The sequence below is a fragment of the Mustela nivalis genome (genome assembly GCF_964662115.1).
Source record: "Mustela nivalis genome assembly, chromosome: 3".
NCBI lineage: Eukaryota > Metazoa > Chordata > Mammalia > Carnivora > Mustelidae > Mustela > Mustela nivalis.
In genome coordinates, this window is record NC_139022.1 from 179,922,465 (window position 1) to 179,941,220 (window position 18,756).

At 57.5% G+C, this 18,756-nt stretch overlaps 1 protein-coding gene across 5 annotated transcripts in view; it reads right to left on the reverse strand.

Moving 5' to 3' along the window:
* Window positions 1–1,673: 1,673 nt before the first annotated feature.
* CEP72 (centrosomal protein 72) overlaps window positions 1,674–18,756 on the reverse strand; it is a 31,635-nt gene continuing 14,552 nt past the window's right edge. For 4 of the 5 annotated variants that reach the window (XM_082724588.1, XM_082724589.1, XM_082724591.1 and 1 more), the window contains 8 exons: window positions 17,598–17,776; window positions 16,144–16,326; window positions 15,597–15,898; window positions 13,288–13,426; window positions 11,952–12,145; window positions 6,159–6,285; window positions 3,684–3,795; window positions 1,674–2,321 (listed from right to left, as the gene is read on the reverse strand). In XM_082724588.1, coding sequence (XP_082580714.1) covers window positions 2,174–2,321; window positions 3,684–3,795; window positions 6,159–6,285; window positions 11,952–12,145; window positions 13,288–13,426; window positions 15,597–15,898; window positions 16,144–16,326; window positions 17,598–17,776 — 1,384 coding nt within the window. In that variant the 3' untranslated portion in view covers window positions 1,674–2,173. The remainder of the gene's footprint in view (window positions 2,322–3,683; window positions 3,796–6,158; window positions 6,286–11,951; window positions 12,146–13,287; window positions 13,427–15,596; window positions 15,899–16,143; window positions 16,327–17,597; window positions 17,777–18,756) is intronic. The other variant, XM_082724590.1, reaches the window with a different exon arrangement.

Sequence of the window (18,756 nt, forward strand, 5' to 3'; positions counted from 1 at the left end):
GTCAAGGAGGGAATCTCTTCCAAAAGAAGAGAAACAGGCCTGCTGGTCTGTGGCACCGCCAGCAATGCCGCCAAGGGGAGGGCAGCCCCCCCACCCCGTGGCCCAGTAGCTCTTCTCTGTCCCACTCAGAACGAGTCACACAGCCTCAAACCAGCTGGGGGGGGGGGTTGCTGGCCCCCGGAGGGAGCAGATGGGTGCTCAGGGGGAACAGGCTCTGCCACAACCTTTAACCATAAATCTCATCGAACCGACAGTCAAAGGTTTCCCACAAAGGAAACTCCAGGCACAACTGACTTCCTCAGCAAGTTCCACCAACCATTGAGAGAAGAGAGAATGACAACCTGTCCTAGATTCTCCGAGAGCCGGGAAGGATGCACAACCCAACTTTTCCCTGGGGACAGTGTAACGGCACAGATTCAGAGGACGATGGCCGCAGAAAGGAAAATCCCCAGGGAGACAGAACTAGTTACCGCTGTTGGGGCCCACAACTGCACGGCGCGCGCTGTGACAGGCCAGTCCTCGGACCTGAGGGTAACTGTCCCGTACTTCTCCCAACACCCTGGTACTGTGTCCTCACCCTACAAATGAGCAAGTGGAGACCCAGAGAACTAAAATAATGAAAAGTTAGATACGGAGTGGTGTACCCATCACATAAAATTCTATACAAAATACTAACGAAATCCAAAAGTAGGCTTGCAAGGGAAACTCAGCATTACTACGTTGTGCTTAACCCATTCATGATGAAAACATGTCAGCAGATTAGCAACAGGAGGGGCTGCTTTAACCTGCTAAAGGCCATCTACAGAAGCACCACAGGTCACACACCCTGAGAACGAGCACAGCAAAGTGCTGAAGACACGGACCCACAGACACTATCACGCTGCCAACGGGGCGGAGCACCAGCACGACCCGTGGCGGCGGGAGCCATCCGCAGTCACCTGCAGTGAAGGCAGGAGTGAGGTGACACACGAATGTAACAGGACGTAGAAAGTTAATAGGAAAGAACCAAGTGAAATTTGAGAACGAAAAACATTCCTAATTTCTGGAATTAGAAATCCACTAGATTTACAGGTCTAAATGCAGCTTAGGGCAGTAGAGACGACCCAAATTGAAGCCAGGAACCAAAGATGGGAAACAAGACCTGAGTCCGGGGATGCGTGAGGACTCCACAAGTGTCTGGCTGAGTGTCACTGGGGTCCCGGGAGGGAGGCTGGGCCAAATAACAATTGTAGAGAAATGGTGGCCAAAACTTCTCCATATTTGGTGAAAATGAACTCACAGGTCTAAGAAGCTCAATGAAACTCAAACAAGAGAAACACAATTAACCTTGAGAGCTAAGCACTATTTTAAAAAATTACTCTGTTTTACCAAAGAAAGCAAGTATTTATTTACACAAGATATGAAGCTTCCAAACTAAAAAGCTAATATTTTGCCCTGTTCCGCTCTAATTTTCTGAAATGCACCGTAAGCAAGAGAGCAACACGGGACGGGAGAGGCCGACAGAGATACTTCTGTGTGGGACGTTCGTGTCGGCAAACAGAACTGCTCCTGTTTCCCCGGCCTCTAAGTGTCCCTTTTATTACGTCTTGGAACGTATTTGTTCCTGCACTTGGTGCCTAGCTGATTTTAGGAAAGGATTCAATGAGAAAAAGTTATAATTTATAAAAAGCCACTTTTTAAAACAATCTATTCGTTTATTAAACAAGGGCTGTGTGTCACGCAGAATCACTTAGTCATCAGACACCATTCTCTTTTACGTCAGGGAGAAAAATACGGTGTTTTCTTTATCTCCAAGTATTTTATGAAAAATGAATAATGTTGATCTCAAAATATATCAGTGTTTCTTGTCTCAAAACATGTGAAGGGCTTAGATCATCTTTTTGGGTACAATCAGCTGTGCTTCAGGAAACGTGAGCAGCCGCTGGAGTCTGGGGAGCGACACCCCCGGTCGCCGGCCTTCGCAGAGGCCACGCCACGCACGGCCGTGGGCGGACTCCCCCACAGACCGACCCATCCTGACTTCGGACGTGTCAGGAAACTGAGCGACGGGCCCCGAATACGTCTCCACACACAAGGTGGCGACAAGCAGGAGAGCCGGCCCTCGCCAGCAAGCGCACGGGTGCACCGGCGGCCCCGCTGTGCTGGGCGGGGCAGGGCGCACGCAGCGCCGGGGCTAGCGGCCGATGCGGCCGTGCGGGAACAGGGCCAGCGTCTTCTTGAGCTCCTGGTAGCTCCAGTGCAGCTGCTCCACCTCGACCTCATGTTGCGCCCGCACCCGGCTCAGCTCCTGCAGGAGGTGCTCATTGGTGCTGACCAGGGAGCTGGAGGAAAGCACGGGGGTGGGGACGTCACCTGAGCCCCTCCCCAAGTCCGGCCCGCTGCCTCCACCCCACCCCGGCCGGCAGCGTCCTCGCTCACTTGGCCGGGCACGGTCCGTGCTGTGGATACCCCCCTGCCTCCTCCTACGGGCTCGTGCCCTCCGGCAAGGGTGGCGCCGGGTCTGACCCGCACCCCTGCCCCCGGGCCCCCGGGCCCCTGAGCCATGTGGAGGAATAGAGCCCACGATGGGGGACCGCCCCGCCACTGTGGCCACGCCTGTCCGGGAGAAAACTGCCCGAGTCTGTCCAGTCAGCAAACAACGTTCTAACTCCAGAGACAGACCCTGGTCTGGCGTATCTGTAGCTCCTGCCCAGTGTAAAGGGGCCTACTCATTCAACGTGTCACAGTGTCACCCAGTCTTGGGCTTGTGGTGCTTTCAGCCACTTCGACCACGACAAGCACCTTAGGAAGGAAGCGGCACTGTACATACTCCCTCGGCCCCAGTGAGCAGGGACAAGGGACCGTCTTCCCACAGACGCTCACCCCCACGGACAGACGTCCTGTGGAGGCACCAGGAAACAGTCCCTGGCCCGCCGGCTCCATCCACAGGGAGCCCACCACAGCGCAGCTGGGGGCCATCCGGTTCTAGGAGCGATTCTGCCTCGACTGCCCCCTCCCTGCAGCCGTGACGGCCACCCTTCCCTTCTCTCTGCTGCGGCTCTACTCTCGGAAGCCCCTTCCCCTCTGTAACCTGGGCTGACTCCTTGAGAGGTCACGGCCTGGCTCCACCAATGGCCACCCTGCACTCAAGCCTGGGGGAGGCGTGGTGGCCTCAGCCGGAGGAGGGAGAGCGGGCTGCGTCGGGCTCAGGCTCCGCACCGGCGCGGAGTGCAGACGGCCTGTCCTCACCCCACCCCACCCAGCGGCATACCTGCTCCCTGCACCAGCCTCCGCCCGCTGCCCGGCCCACGACTCTCTGAATAAATCTGGGGTTCTGCCTCGACCATCCCCACACCACCAGCTCCTTTCTCCCCATGCAGCACACAACCGGGGCTCAAGAGGGAGTCTCCATGTTCTGGGACCGACAAGAACCACTCTGGGCAGACCAGGACATCCGGGGATCTCCCCAAGCCTCCTGTGCCCCTCAGCTCTCCTGGCCACACTTCACAGTTCCACCTCCCAGAACACTGTGGCAACAAGGGGACTCGCTTTACCTTAAGAAGTGGAAGCTCAGGAAGTTCCCAGTCAATGCAGAGACCCACGCGGCCCAGAACCCCACCCGCGCTGATACCCGCCGGGCTACCTCCGAGCCCCACCGCGCCCAGGGCTGGCCCTGCCTCCAGCCGCACCCCCCGCGCGGGCACCTGTGGCTCTCCTGCAGCATCTGCGTGAGCTCCTGGACCTTGTCGTAGTGCTCCAGATGCTGCTTCAGCTCCACGATCTCGCCGGACAGCCTCTTCACGCTCGTCTGCAGTCCTGGAGGAAAAGCCGGAACGTCTGAGCGAGCTTCAGCCGCAGGTTCTGAAACCTACAGCGGCTCCGGAGTTGAAGCCGGATCAAGGGTGCGAGAAAAACGGTGCCGCTTGGAAAAGGTCTGTTCGTGTGAGCTGCTCCAAGACAACGGTGGGCCTCTGCCCTCCAGATCCCTGGGGAACCAAGTGTCCTATGGAGGGCACGGAGTAGGGGCAGACGTGGGTCTGGTGCCAGCCGGACCCCCACTCCGGGACCCGCTCCCAGCAGGAAAGGGCGTCCAGCCCCTGTCTTCCACCAGGCAGCGGGCTCCGCCCGAGGGGAGGGCCTGCAGCTTTGGGGACAAGCAACAAGCGGCCCGCAGTGGCCACCTGTCTGTGATGTGTACTCTGGCCTCACGTGCATCAGTGACACACCGTGTCTGAATTCCAACCGCATGACTTCTGTCTCTGAGTTTCCAGCTCAACAGGGAAAGAAATCTATTCTTTATTGGCTGTGAAATCCAAAACCAGGATCCAAATAAATGCGCAGGAAACTACACCAGAGTCCAGGAAAGCCAGAGCGGGAGGTGCGGCGGAGGAACAGCAAGGACACTGGCAGCTCCAAGGGCAGAGGCCAGGGGCCCTAAAAGTGCTAGGACGAGGCCCCCGTCCTCGGCCTCTCTCCCGCCGGCCCCTCTAGCCCAGGGCCCCGGGATTCTGGGGGACGGCAGTGAGGGCGTGCTTTCGGCATCCCCCAGGGCCCCCCGCCCCCAGGCCAACACAAGAGCAACTCGATGACCGAACCAGAGCCACGTAGGCCACGTTCCTGCCCCTGGGGTGAGGCAGTCTCAAGACCGAGGCATGAGACTGCTGCCAGCCTGGCATGACGGCCGCATCGGTGGGAGGGGAGGGGCGGTCAGCAATGGGGCAGCCACGAAGGGTCCCCCATTTTTAGAAGAAACCCCTGCTGGGCAACCAGGGACCCGTGCGGCCTCCTCTAAGAAGTCACACCAGGGGCTCCCTGCCACCCAGACCCCTTGAGGCTGACCCGTCCAGTGCCCCCAGGAGAGGCTTGTGCTGCAGAGGACAGGCTGGTGAGGGGCCCGGCTCGGGCAGGTTGGGTCGCCGAGAGAAGCGGGCGGCTGGACAGGGCCTGGGCGCAGGTCGCAGCCCCGCCTGAGCCGCTCCTGGAAGCGTGGACGGCGAGTTGCGCCAGCGGGCCAGCCGCAGAGGCCAGACCCCGCACAGAGTGGCTGTCCTCGCAGTGCAGAAGCCACACCCGGACACCGACACCAGGGAGGGCGGCTTCAGAACGAGCTGAAGAGCGAGTCCGCACAGCGAGCGCCGGAGAGGAGCAGAGCTGCCTGCGCGAGGCCTGGGCTCTCGGCCGAGCGAGGGGGAGCCCAGGAGCCAGAGCAGCGAGAAGGGAGAAGCGTCTGCTTGAAAGTTAGAGCAAAGGCGACAAAAAATCCATTGCCCAGGGGCGCCTGGGTGGCTCAGTCGTTAAGTGTCTGCCTTCGGCTCAGGTCATGATTCCAGGGTCCTGGGATCAAGCCCCGCATCAGGCTCCCTGCTCAGCAGAAGGCCTGCTTCTCCCTCTGCCTGCTGCTCCCCCTACTTGTGTGTGTGCTCGCTCGCTCTCTTTCTCACTATCAAACAATTAAATAAAATATTTAAAAAAAAAAAATCCGGTGCCCAACCCAACCCTGGAGAGCGCGACAGGAGCACGGAATCGGACGTGTCGCCAAGACGACCAGCCCGGGCGATGGTCCAGTCCGCGGCTACGCCCGTGTGACCGAGCCCAGCGGGACGCCTGGTGAGACCTGCCCTGAGGCCCTTCATGAGCAGTTCTCGGACCCTGGGAGGTAAGAACCAGACACCACTCCGCAGCCGGTCCTCAGGGAAGAGAAAGCGTCCGAGGGACCGTGCGGTTCACAGCCAGACGGGCTCACAGAAGACGCACACCAGCAGCTCCTCGCTCGACACCCCGGAGTCGGAACCTCCGCGCCCTCCGTGGGAGAAACGTCGGAACAGAAGTGAAGACAGTGGAGGGGAAGTGGCGTGGGCCTGGCGGGAGCAGTGGCCGCAGAGAACCACTGCTGCGCTCGGAGGGCCAGGCGGCAGAGGTGTGGCCCTCGGTACCCTGAGCGGCAGGCGGGGGCCCCCACGTCGGCCACACCACCGCCCCCATGGCCCACTCCGGAGGCTCGGGGGAGCCCCTGCTCGGGGCCTGCGGGAGCAGCTCTTGGGAGCCAGAGGGTCTAGCCGCACTTCCCAGCACCTGCTGGACCCGAGTTCTGACTCGTGCAGCTGTGGATGCAGTCTATCAGCGAGGGTGTGGGCGCACACCTTCCACCAAATAACCTAGCGAGGGAACTACAGACTCACCGGTGATCTGCACGTTTAACGTAGTGGTGGCGTCTGTGTTTTTTGCTTCTTTTTTCAGGCTGAACAAAAGAGCCTTCAAGCTGCTATTCTCCTCCAAAGATTTGTCTAAACGTTGTCTCAAGTCATCCTAAGGACACAGAACAGCCCACTTGAAACTGAGGAGTCAGATTCAGTGAAATGCACACACAAAATCAAGGGAAACCTTTTGAGACCCCCAGACATCCATTTGCCTCTGCGTATCATAACCGATAAACCACAACGTGAACAACAGAAATCAGTGGCCCCCGGCTGAGCAGCAGTGTTGCTCAGAGGGGACACAGGTCCCTCGGGGGCATGCTGTGTGCCCAGCTTCTCTGGTGAGGGAGATGTGCTGCTGGAGCCCGGGCTCCTCTAGGAAGGTCCCGTGGCCACCACAGCCCGGCTCCCCGTCCCGGCTCAAGGAGCAGGAGCAAGAGCCCAGCGGCACACCAGCCCTGCGCGGTCCTGCTAGGCTCATTTCTTGGGCAAAAGCACAGGCAGATCCCAGGGCTCTGTGCTCCCCAAGGCAGGCACCTCCCCGCAGGAGCCCTGCTCTGCTCTTGTCCTCAGCACGCAAGCCCATGGGATCCTACCTGCCGTCCTCAGCACAGGCGGGAGCTGCCGACAGCGGCTGCCTTTCCCACCCTCGGAGGTGGTGGCGATGCCCAGCACGCCACGGAGACTGAAGGGGAGGGAAGGTCACGGAGACCACTGTGAGAGCTGGTGGGACACAGGCCCCCAAAGCCACCTGCTGCCCAGAGCAGGGGGCGTCTCCACTTGCCCAGAAACCAGCAGGCATATCCCCACTAGGGGAGCGAGCGTCTCAGTCTCAGGTGACAGGGTCCCTTGTTTTCAGGAAACTGCGACGCTCTTTCTCCCTGCTGAGAGCCCACCCCGTGCACCGGCCCCTCTGTGTGCACACACACTCTGCCTGGCCAGCTGAGTCTCATGGCCGGTCTCCCCAGAATGTGCTGAGTTCCTAGAGGGCAGGGGCTGGGGCCTGGGCCCGATGAAGGTCTCCGCAGAGGCTGGGCAGGAGCACGGACCCATCACACTCCAGCATGCACCGCGCCACGGCCAGGAGCCACGCCGGGAAGGCTCAAAAGCAAGGCCTCCGCTAAGGCCGGTCCCCTGGACATCAGGACCGGAGGAGACGCGACCGCAGAACCTGCGTCTTCACAGCAGGCAGGACAGCAAGACTGGCAACGGGCCCTTCAGAACCTGCGAGGAGCAGCTCCCGATGGCGTCCCGGGCGGCTCTTAGACGGGCACGGAACAGGGCTCGGGGGCAGCCCGGGGGTTCAGGGTCCCCGCCGGAGGCAAGGAGCCTCGTCCTCCATGTCACACTGCACCACCCGGAGCAGACACCTGGGGCCTGTCTGCCCGGATTCCGCCGGTCTCAAACTCAGCCCCGTAAGGGCAACGGGGGGTAACCCACACATCTGTGCCAAACCCCAAAGCCGTGTTTTGTTTTCATGGTTAACAGGCCATGCTGTGTCCCACGGGTCAGTACTGCCCACGAAAACGGCGTTCTGCACAGCAATTACGGGACAAGCTCACGGGGCTCTGGTCCGTTCTACACGCGCTCACCACTCGGGTGCGTGAGAGCGTGCCGCGTGTCTACAGACCAGGTGAGGCAGCCGAGATCACTGTTTTTACTTTTCATCTTTTTCTGTAAAAGCAAAGCTTTGTGGGGGATCTCTGAGGTGGCCGTGGTCATAAAATACAGACAGCCTCAGCCGAGCCAGAGGCACGGACCGCAGCAACCCTGCGGCTGCTCCCACTCCCGCCTTCCGCAGACACGGCCGTCGCAGAGGCTGGGGCGGGCGGCTCCCGAGAGGGCCCGAAGGTGCTCCCCTCACGTGGGTGGGCCCACCAGACCCTATCCCTCACAGCACGCACCAGCGATGACCCGTCCTTCTCGGGAGCGGTGCTCTCGGGCTCTGACCGGCAGCCAGCGGCCTGAAGAGAGGCCCCGTGCGCAGAGCCAAGGCTGCCTGTGTGTGAGCCTCGGGGGTCACCTGCCTCCATCGAGCCTCCAAAAGGGCCCACCGCCCCCTTGGCCCCGGGACGGCTAGAGCCCGAGTCGCACGCACAGCCTGGCAGCGCTGGGACTCCCGACCACACGAGTGGCGGGTAGTACGTGCTGCTGCCAAGGGGCCGCACTCCGGGGTCACCAGCTGGGCAGCGACCCACACGCCCTGAGGCTCAGCGGACGCTCAGACCCGGCTGGCGGGGACGTCCCAGCCCACAGGACACAACCGGTCAGAACTGACATTTTAAAGGAGGAGCCCACCAAACAGATCGCACACACGAGACCTCAGCCCCGACAGTCGGCGAGGCAAACGGGGCTTTCTCTGGCACGAGGCCCAACAGACCGCGAAACAAAAGCTGCCGGAGACGCGCGGGCACCGGCCGCATCCACACGGTCAGGCGGGTGACCGTCCCTTTGCGTGCACAGCAAGCAGTTCTCCCGGTGAGGACGGCACCGCGAAGCTACTGTCACGGCAAACTCGCAGACCCGCTCCGGCACGGGCAGCTACGGCCCTGGACCTAGTCAGTCCCCGCAGCCAGGGCGCAGCCCCTCCGCAACACCTCCCAGCCCTTGGCAGCCGTGTCCTCCCAGCCCGCAGGTCGCCGTTTCAGGTGGGGGACACCTTCCTCTGCTGGGCACGGGCTCCTCTGACGGACCCTCACCTGTTAAAGCATCGTTGCGTTTCCTGCCTGTACTTTTGGTGTCAAATTAAAAAAATCATCGCCAAGACCCTATCAAGGAGCCTTTGTGGAGTTTTTTTTTTCCTAGAAATTCTATACTTTCAAGTCTTACATTTAAATCTTTAATCCAGTCTGAGTTGACGTCTGTGGATGGTGCTAAGGGCCCAGTGTCCCCAGCACCACTTACTGAGGAAACTGTCCTCTCCCCGCTGTGTATCTTGGTACCCAGTGATCTATGGGGTGATTTCGGTTCCGTCATCCACCTGTCTGTTTTGACGCCAGTACCATGCTGGCTTCCTTACCAGAGCTTCCTTCATAAAAGAATTTGAAATAAGGGAGTTGGAGATCTCCAACTTTGTTTTTTTTTTTTAGAGACTGCTTTGGCCACTGGAGACCTTTCACAAAAATAGAAAAAGGAGAATGCAAATTCTAAGAGAAACAGTTATTTAAATTTTACATTTCTTTTTAATTTCTGCAAAAAAAGCCACTGGAATCTTTATGGGGATCGCACTGAATCTGTAGCTTACCTGCAGTAGTGTGGGCTTTCAAACACTATTGATTGTCCAATCTACGGACATGGGATATTCTTCCGTCTGTGTCCTTGACCTGTTTCATCCGCGGCTCACACTCCTCAGCGCTAGAATCTCTAACCTCCTTGGTTAAATGTGTTCCTAAGTCCTTTATTCTTTTTGATGCTATCATAAATAGGGTTGTTTTCTTTTCAGATAAATTGTTGGCATAAAGAAACAACTGATCTCTATGATGTTGTGTCCTGTAACGTCACTACATTTATTAGTTCTAAGGCATTTTTGTGGTTGTTGTGAGGCTTTAAGATTTTTTAATACAGATTTTTTATATGAGCCTGCGTGGCTCAGCAGGTTAAGGCTCTGCCTTTGGCTCAGGTCCTGATCTCAGGGTCCTGGGATCGAGCCCCATGTCAGGCTCCCTGCTTCCCGTCTCTGCCTACTTATGATCTCTGTCAAATAAATAAAATCTTCAAAATTAAAAAGATATTTTTACACACGCAATCCTGTCCTCCGCAAACAGATGATCCTCCTTCTCCCTCTCCGGCGTGCTCTTGCTACCACCGCCAGGGCCGGGCTGAGCAGGCCCCACAGGAGTGCTTGTGTGCGTCCAGTGGTGGCTCTCAGCTCAGAAAGCAAGGTTTGGTTTTCCCCCACCGATCACAGGATAGCTGTGGCCTTGTCTTAAGTGGCCTTTAGGGTGTTGAGGAAACCTTCTTATCTACCTATTTTCTTGAAACTTTTTACCATGGATGGAATGACGAGCTTTGTCGAATGCTTTTCCCCTTCTATTGAGACGACTGTAGAGTTCTGCTCCTTCCCTCTGTTTATGTGCTGCATTAAAGAGCATTTTGAACCCACCTTGCGCTCCAGGAGGAAATCCCACTTGGTAGTAGTATATACGTTTTTTGATGTGTTCTTGAATTTGATTTCCTAGTACTTTACTGTGGAACATATTAAACTATGTTCATCAGAGATATTAGCCTCTATTTCTTGTGGGGTTTTTCCTTTTTTGCTTTCAGGGTGATGCTGGCTTCGCAAATGGATATGGAAGTGTTCCCTCTACTTCCGTCTTCGGGAAGCGTTTATGAAAGAGTATTAACTTTTCCTGAAATATGCAGTAGCATTATGCCATGAAGCCATTTGGTTCTGGGCTCTTCTTTTTTGGGAGGTTTTTTATTATCGCTCAATTTCCTTTCTTGTTATTGGTCTGTTCAGACTTTCCTTCTTCTTCTTTGGGGGGTGGGTAGTGGTGCACACACAGGAGCAGTGGGAAGAGGCCGAGGGACAGAGAGAATCCCAAATAGAGCCCAACATGGGGCTTGACCTCATGACCCTGAGATCATGACCTGAGCCAGAATCAAGAGTCCGACTCTTAGCCAACTGAGCCACCCGGGTGCACCCTTCATTTTCTTGATGTGGTCTTGGCAGGATGTAGTCTCTGGGAATTCACCCATTTTTTCCGAGGCTGCCCAGTGTGCTCCCTTTACGAGCACCCGTAACACTCCCTTATGACCCTCTACTTCTGAGGCACCCCCTGTGATGTCTCCTCTTTCATTTGTGACTTTAAGTCTTTTTTTTCTTAGTCTAGCTAAGGGCTTGTGGATTTTGTGTATGTTTTTCAAAAGCTCAACTTAGTTTTTCTCCCCCATTATTTCTCTAATTCCCTATTTGATTTGTCTCTGCTCTGATGCTTACAATTTCCTTCCTACCTCCTGCTAACTTTGGGGTTTAGTTCGCTTTTCTTTTTCCAGTTCCTCGAGGCATAAAATTAGGTTGTTCGAGATCTTTCCATTTTTTTAACACGGCATTGAGACGTAACGGTCTTATCCTGAGGTCAGGAAGGACAGGGACAGCCCTGCCCAGCTAAAAGGCTTGGCTGTGCCGGCGCTGGCAGCCCTTGGGCACCACCTGGTGGAGGAAGTCCCTCCGGTCCAAGAGCACATCACGGGGCCCGTGCGGCTGGTGCAGGCAGGACCGCGGCAGGGACCAGGATCACCCAGCTAACTGGGACCTTTCTCACCAGTGGTCTAGACAGCCTGGGCCAGGGAGCACCGGGGCCACAAAATCTCTACCTCAAGCCCAGCTTCATCTGTGCTCTCACCCCGACGCGGCCTCTCACACAGGAGAGGCAGGGCTAGCTGGGATCTTCACACCCCGGTTGTGCAGGGTTTGGGAGGCAGCAGGAGGCTGTGCCTGGGGGCAGGGGGCTGGGAGCCCTGCTGCTACGGCCTGATGGCAGCTAAGGGGAAGCGTCCCCCCCGACCTTTTAAAAAGATTTTTTTTATTTGACAGAGATCATAAGCAGGCAGAGAGGCAGGCAGAGAGAGAGGGGAAGCAGGCTTCCCGCTGAGCAGAGAGCCCGATGCGGGGCTCGATCCCAGGACCCCAGGATCATGACCCAAGCTGAAGGCAGAGGCTCAACCTGCTGATACACCCAGGCGTCCCGGAAGTGTTCCTCTTATCCATGGTGTCGAAACAGTGCCCCTACCCTATGCACGCACGGACGGAAGTAACACGAAGGCGCGCTTCCTTACCATCTGCTTCCGCGCCTCGCTGAGGTCCGACACCAGCTCGCCCATCTTCGCGCGGTACCGCTGCTGCTCAGCAAGGCGCTTCTGCAGAGACTTATTCTCCAGCTTAAGGAAGCTCATTTCTTCACTCACACTTGTTGAACTATCCTGAGTCGTTGCTAATGCATGCACCGAGGACAAAATATGTCTTGCCTGAGCTAGGAGTAAAAACCAAATGTTGGACGGCATTTATGTTGGAAGGACGAAGCATAAACGAGATCCGCTCATACATCTTGAACGACACAGACTACATGCCTTGGAAACACTGACCAGCAAGGAGCCTGGCAAAGGCACACGCGTACCAGTGACAGCACCTCACTCAGGCCTCTGTATGTCCACTCGTCCAATCACGGACGGGAGGTGGAGAGACAGGAAAACAGTTTTATTTGACAGCAAAGGTGTCCCTGAAGAGAAGGCCATGACTGGACAGTTTGGCTGGATGACCTAGTGGCCTGCTGCGCTCTCTTCCACCGCACCACCTGCTGCTGGCCTGGACCCCAAACCCAGTCTGGCAGCTGCACGACCGGGAGAAAGGGTGCGGTTTACGGGACGAGGAGCCGCAGGCTCCAGCTCCTCGGGGAGTCCTGACTGCAGGAGGAGAAGCTAAAGGGCCACGACAGCTCAGCTCCGGCAGGGCCCGCAGTCCACAGACAGGAAAGACCTGTCGGCAAGCTCCTGCTCCCTCTGGGACCCTGAAGGCTGAACCCTGGGCTGTGGGAGAAAGAGACAACTGCCACCCCAGGGTGCGGCATCTCACATTCCGGACGAAGGGTGTGTAGTGCGCTCCTGCACCCGACACCGGCAGAAGCAAAGCCAAGTCCTCCCTGGGAAGGGGCCACCCCCCGTGCCTCATTCCCAGTGAAAACTCAGCAAACCAGGGCCCTGCACACAATCACATGTTCAGAGGGTGCAAAAGAAATAGCGGTAGCTTTTTGATCCTTCTAAACCTTTCCATAAAACAGAACAACAAGGGTCAAATATCTGTGAACAGCATCTCCAACAAAACCAGGTGACCGGGCATCTCCGTAAACCCCAGGGTGCCAGCAGGTGGGAAAACCAACAGCCAGAGGCCTGCACGACACCCCTCATGTCCTGCACCCCACGGAAGCCACCAGTTGCTTTTGTGGGAGGCTGTCCAGATGCTCTGTGCAGTGCAGTGCGGACAGTGACGGCCAGCGGGGAGGAGCGAACAGAGTGTGGGCCCCAGAGAGAAGTCAGCAGAAGACCGGCACGTGCAAATGGAATGCAGCCCGGAGGGGCCCCGAGTGCGGGTCTGCGTGGACCATCCTTCACGACTCACCCCGGAACACCTCATTGTCATGCAGGGACTTGCAGCCGCTCCAGTACCTGTCCACCAGGTCAAGGAGCGCCTCCAGAAGTGCCACCTCCAGCGCAGCCTTCTTCCCGGGAGGCACAGCAGAGGACAGTTTGGGGACCACCTGCAATGGAGAGAGAGCCGTGATCCTGGACCAGGAGCTACTGCCTGATGCAAAGCCCCTGACCCAGGCCCTCCTGGTGCCCTCCATGCCTCAGGCGGACACCCGCATCCCACAGACAGGTGGGGCACAGGGCCATCCAGAGGCCACAGGCTGCCGAGGTGGCACAGGATGTGCATCTCCGGTGACGTCCCTGCTCCAGGAGGAACTAAAGGGTCCATGAGAAGGAGTCATACCGAGATGATGGTCATGAAATCCACATCACGGTTTAAGCTCTAAGGCTGTGACAGCTCCCACAATGGCCTGCTCTGGGCCCTCTCGAACCACTCCACAGGGACCCCGGAGGCTGGAGACCCATCAGAGCCAGTCTCGGCCTCAACAGCCGCGGGCACCTGGAAAGCCCTGAATGGAATGATGTCACACGCTGGCCCAGATGGCGGTCAGGCCAGGACGGTGTGGGCAGAAGGGCTGCCAGGAGAGACCATCACAACCCCATCCAGGCCCATCCCACCAGGGCTATGTCAGCGTGCACTTCATCTCTCGCTTTTCCTCCTTTCAGAAATTATTTAGATAAATTAGAAATTTAGATAAATTATTAAATTTGATAATTTAGAAAAATTATCAAAGAAAGGGGGACGGCCTCTGCTCTGCTGCCCACTTCCTAAGAGTCTGGGGATTTGGCAAGGGAGGGCACAGAAGCTCACATCTGTCTCTGGGCCGTCCCAGAGCTGGGACGCAGGTTAGTCCCAGGTCCCCAGGAAGCAGCTCCAAGCAGAGGGCTGGGGAGAGCCCCACTTAGGGCTCTGCAGTGAGCTAACCTCCAGAGGGCTTTTCCACTTGAGGAACTTCCGAAGAGCAGAGACCCGGCAAGGAGGCAAGGCAGGTAAAGCCACTCCAGCGGGGACAGCTCCTCAACGCCTGCCGCCACCGCCCACCCCAGGCCCCCCAGGAAGAGCCGAGCAGGCAAGCACGCTCTGCCCAAGGTCCCACGGGGGGTGGGGCAGCATGAAGACACGAAAGCCTGGCCCTCGCCCAAAAAGCTAAGGCTGAGTGTCCCAGGGAGCACCGGGCACTAACACCTCCCTCGGAAGCCACGTCTGGACACTTGTCCTCAGGCACGGGTGACAGAGCCAGCATCCTCAATGCGCTCACTCAAGCTTCCGTTTGCCACCTGAGGAGCTCAGGGCAGTGCCGGCTGTGAGGATGGTCTCCACGAGGCCGCAAAGGACTCCACGACGCCTGCAAACGCTAAGTCCCCACAGCACCTGCACGAGTTCTCCGGGCGAAGCTCTGCACTGGGCAGAGTGGGAGGCCAGGCCTCTGGGGCACGGGAAGGGCCCAGGCATGTTCCTATCTCAAAGAGAGCCTCATTTTTCTTCCTTTGCAGTCTTCAATCCAGACAGTGAGAGACTGACCGTACAGGCCATGACCAGAGCCTCTAGGAGAGCAGCCTTCTGACCCTCGACCTATAGCAACCAGCCAGGAGGCCAAACCATGACCCCTGTAACAACCGGCCCCGTGGCCAGAACTCGATCAGTTAAGTGATGGCTCTCCTGATTTTTCTCCCTGTTTGCAACTCGGGACCGACCACAGGAAGCAAAATCGCTCCCCTAACCAACCCCGCGGGAGGCCAGCTCCTCATGTCTGCTAAAGCAGTGACGGGCCAGACCGCCATGCCACACAGTCTGCTCTGTGCCGCCCGCGGGGGGCCCCAATTCCCAGCACTTCGTGCCTCCGTCTCCAACAAGCCCAGGGACAACGGCAGCCGAGTCAGCGCGCACGTGGCTCTGGGTCACTGAGAGGCTGGAAGGACTCTCCGTCCTTGCGCAGGATGAGGCCTTTGGAAAACCACAGGGTGCACGTGCAGGACACTGCCACACCAGGACCCTTGACGGCGCCCTGGCCAAGCGGACGGACTCCGCCTCTGAGACAAGCACAGACAATCGCCCCTTGCCTGTGCCTACACTCTCGCCTCAAAGCGCCGAGGGCGGCGGGAGGGGCCATGGAGCCTGGAAGCACACCTGCGACAGACCACGATGTCGCGGTGCTGCGGGGAGACCAGCGCACAAGCTTCTGCGGCGGGGGCCGGCGAGGGCAGGGGTGGGCGGGGGAACACAGAAGGGCTACAGCAGCCCCGCCTCACCACCCAGTCCCGCGTGGCTCCCGCGCTCACCTCTCCGGTGCTGCTCCTGCCGCAGGGCTCCTCGTCCTCGGGCTCCGACACCTCTGAGGGAGACAAGGTCCTTTCGCTCCGGCCCTCCGAGCCACTCTGCCGGCTCAGCGTCTCCTCGGGGCTCGACGACACGGTCGGCCTCTGCAGGCGTCTCAGGCCCTCCTGGTCTGCGGGAGCCTGGGGTCTCCTGCCAGGCGGTCTTCGCTTTCTGTACTTCTCAGGAGCGGGCAATGAATTTAACCCCTTCTGTGCTGACAAACTGGACTTCTGAGAAAGGGTCGAGTCCCCCATGTCTGCGGAAACTGTAAGGGAGGCAGAACGCAGCCCTCAGCAGACCGAGTTCTCTGGCCACAGCGACCAGTGCCTGCACTGAAAAAGGTGATCGTGCGTGTGTGTGCCCGGGTGCATGCATGCATATATGCACACGCACACGGACAACCCACCCGAAAGTACTTTAACATGCACAACAAAAAAGTGAGAAAAAATCTAGCATTTGGGAATTACAAAGGCTTATAGGAGAAGGGGCTGGAAGCGCGGGACTGCTCACCCGGGTGTGGGGTGAAGTGCACGTGCTGTCCACACTGCGGGGGCGGCTCCCCCCAGCACTGGTCCTGAAGCCTCTTTTCTGGACCACAGCCTCGAGAGCTGCCCTTCCTCTTCTCATGGCCCGCCCTGATGGAGTCCCCACACTGAGGCTGTGCTGACCGAGGGCTCAACAGATGTCTGGATTCTATTTTATTAAAAAACATTCGAAGTTTTATTTCATCAGAAATTCCATCTTTACCTTCTGACAGCGTGTGACAGCTATCCGGGACCCAACTAAACAAGAAAAAGGGACAGTGCAGGTGGACTCGCCCCGCCTGGCCTTAGCACAGACGGCGCGGCTGCGGGAGGAGGTCGGCGCCACGCCAGCACGCAGACGCGACAAGCGACCCAACACTGGCCGAACGCAGAGAGGCTCGTCAACGGAATCAACGGGTGTGCCACAGTTTCCGACTGAGAAGGCAGCCTCTTCACAGGCGTGGGCAGACGGAGATCTCCTGCAAAGCAAGCGCACACCAGAAAGCACAAACCACAGAGAGAACAGAACGCAGAAGCTGGGCGGCGAGAGCCGCTTCTCTTCGAGCGCGGTCGGGCACACACAAGGCGGGCCGGAGAAGGGGAGGCTGCGGCACTTACAGCTGAGAAAGGCCTTGCACGAAGAGAACCACAGAGAAAGAACTCTTCTGACCCAAGACAAAGAAGAGAAACCCGGAGGGGAACAGATGGGAGCAGAAGCGTCCCCCCAGCGGTCTTCAGGGAAGTGTGCGTGAGAACGGCGAGGAGGCCCGACCACGCGCCCAGGAGGGCCACACCTGAAAAGACTGACCGCGACGAGCTGGCGAGGACACCCACCGGGCAGATGTCCTCGTGTCAGCTGGGGAGTCCTGGGATTCTAGCCTAAATTAATGCCTTAACCTGCTGTCTTCAAGAAAATTTCTCAGAAACTTGCAACAGAAGGAACGAGCTGGCCTACACAAGGCCTGGTGGAAAAGGGAGGCCCCGAGCAAAGCCTGTAGAGAAGCCCGCATGCCGCAAAGACCTCCCGACGTCCGAGTCGGGTCTAAAGCCCTGAACCTGGCCGGCTGAGCACCACACGTCTCTTAAGCCAAGTGAACACCCCTCGCAGTGGGGACGGACACCAGTGTCACCAACCACAGGACACTTCACCCGTCTACTCTGAATTTCTGGGTCTGCCTGTAAGTAAAATCGTGGTCTACCCGAGGAAGGACGTTTGAACAGCCACACATGCAGAACTATATATTCAATTACAGTGACATCATCTGTCACAATTCTAGAATCCAAACCACTAGTATTTTCAAGTTCACAGAGACGTCATGAGGATTCGCCAGGAAAAGGTCCATTTTCTGGAAAGCACAGCTGTGTATCAGGAGGCCAGAGACGGCTAGCTCCCAGCACAGGCTGGGCCCACTGGGCCTTCGCGGTGGAGTAGCAGCTTACCTTGAGAACTACGGAGGTCGGCCTCTCGCTCCCTCTGGCTGGAACTTGTGCTCCCAGGAGGGTTGCTCAAGTCCCACTCGCACTCAGCAATGAGGTTCAGGACTGCCTCGTCATCTGCGTCCATGACCAAGCACTTCTTGGCCGAGGGGTCAGCACACAGGGCCCTAGAGTGGCACGGTCTGCAAGGAAAAGCAAACTCAGTGCTGTCGCTCAAGCCAGAGTCCCGTACCAGAGCACGCAGCCCTGTGAAGGAAGACAAGTGCCCCAGCATGGCCACGGGGTCTCCAGGAAGGAGCTGGTGTGTGGCAGAAAATGGCTCCCAGTGCTCTATTAAAGAAGTCAGTGCAAGACATCCACAGGACAAGCGCTCATGAAAAGAAGGTCACGTGACGTCACCATGACGTCTGAACAGGGCACAGAACCCCAGGAGGGTCCACTCAAGAACGAAAGGTCCAGAAAGCTCCTGTTCTGACATCCGCTAGTGTGTTCTCTTCCTAGCATATCCACAACATGCCAGGTGTCAAGAAAGTTAAAGGGTGTGGTGTTCTGAAATTCTGTCTTCACTTTAAGTGAAAATCTCTCCACACTGAGCATGAGGTGCTCTAGCACACGACCTCCCTACCAATGGCGGCCCTCAGCACGGAGACGGACAAACACCAAGAGCAGTTCACTTCCAACACAGGCAGCGCACAAGAGCTCTTCAACGATAATACTCAGTCACCCACTATGAGTGCTGGTGCTATATATCTGATCGGACTATTACTATTACTAGAAATCCATACTATTTACTATTTTCTACCTCTGAGAGTTTTCCGGACCAGTGCCACGGGAAGGGGACTTGGGTTCTCTCTAGGTCTGCCCACAGAAACCTGACACGTTCCTGTCTCTCGGGTCTCCCAGTCACCTCTGGATCACGAGGCTGCGTCAGGTCAGGAGGCTCTCTGAGTTCTGAACTCTGTGACAGTTCAGTCTTGAGACTATTAAGGACAAGTGAACTACAAAAGACTGCTGGAAGAAATTAAAGAAGACCTAAATAAATAGAAACACGTCCCATCTTCATTCACGGGAAGACTTGACACTGCTCAAGCGTCAGTACTTCCCAAAGCAACCTACAAAATCAGCGCGATACATGTCAAAATCCCGCGGGCGTCTTTGGCCG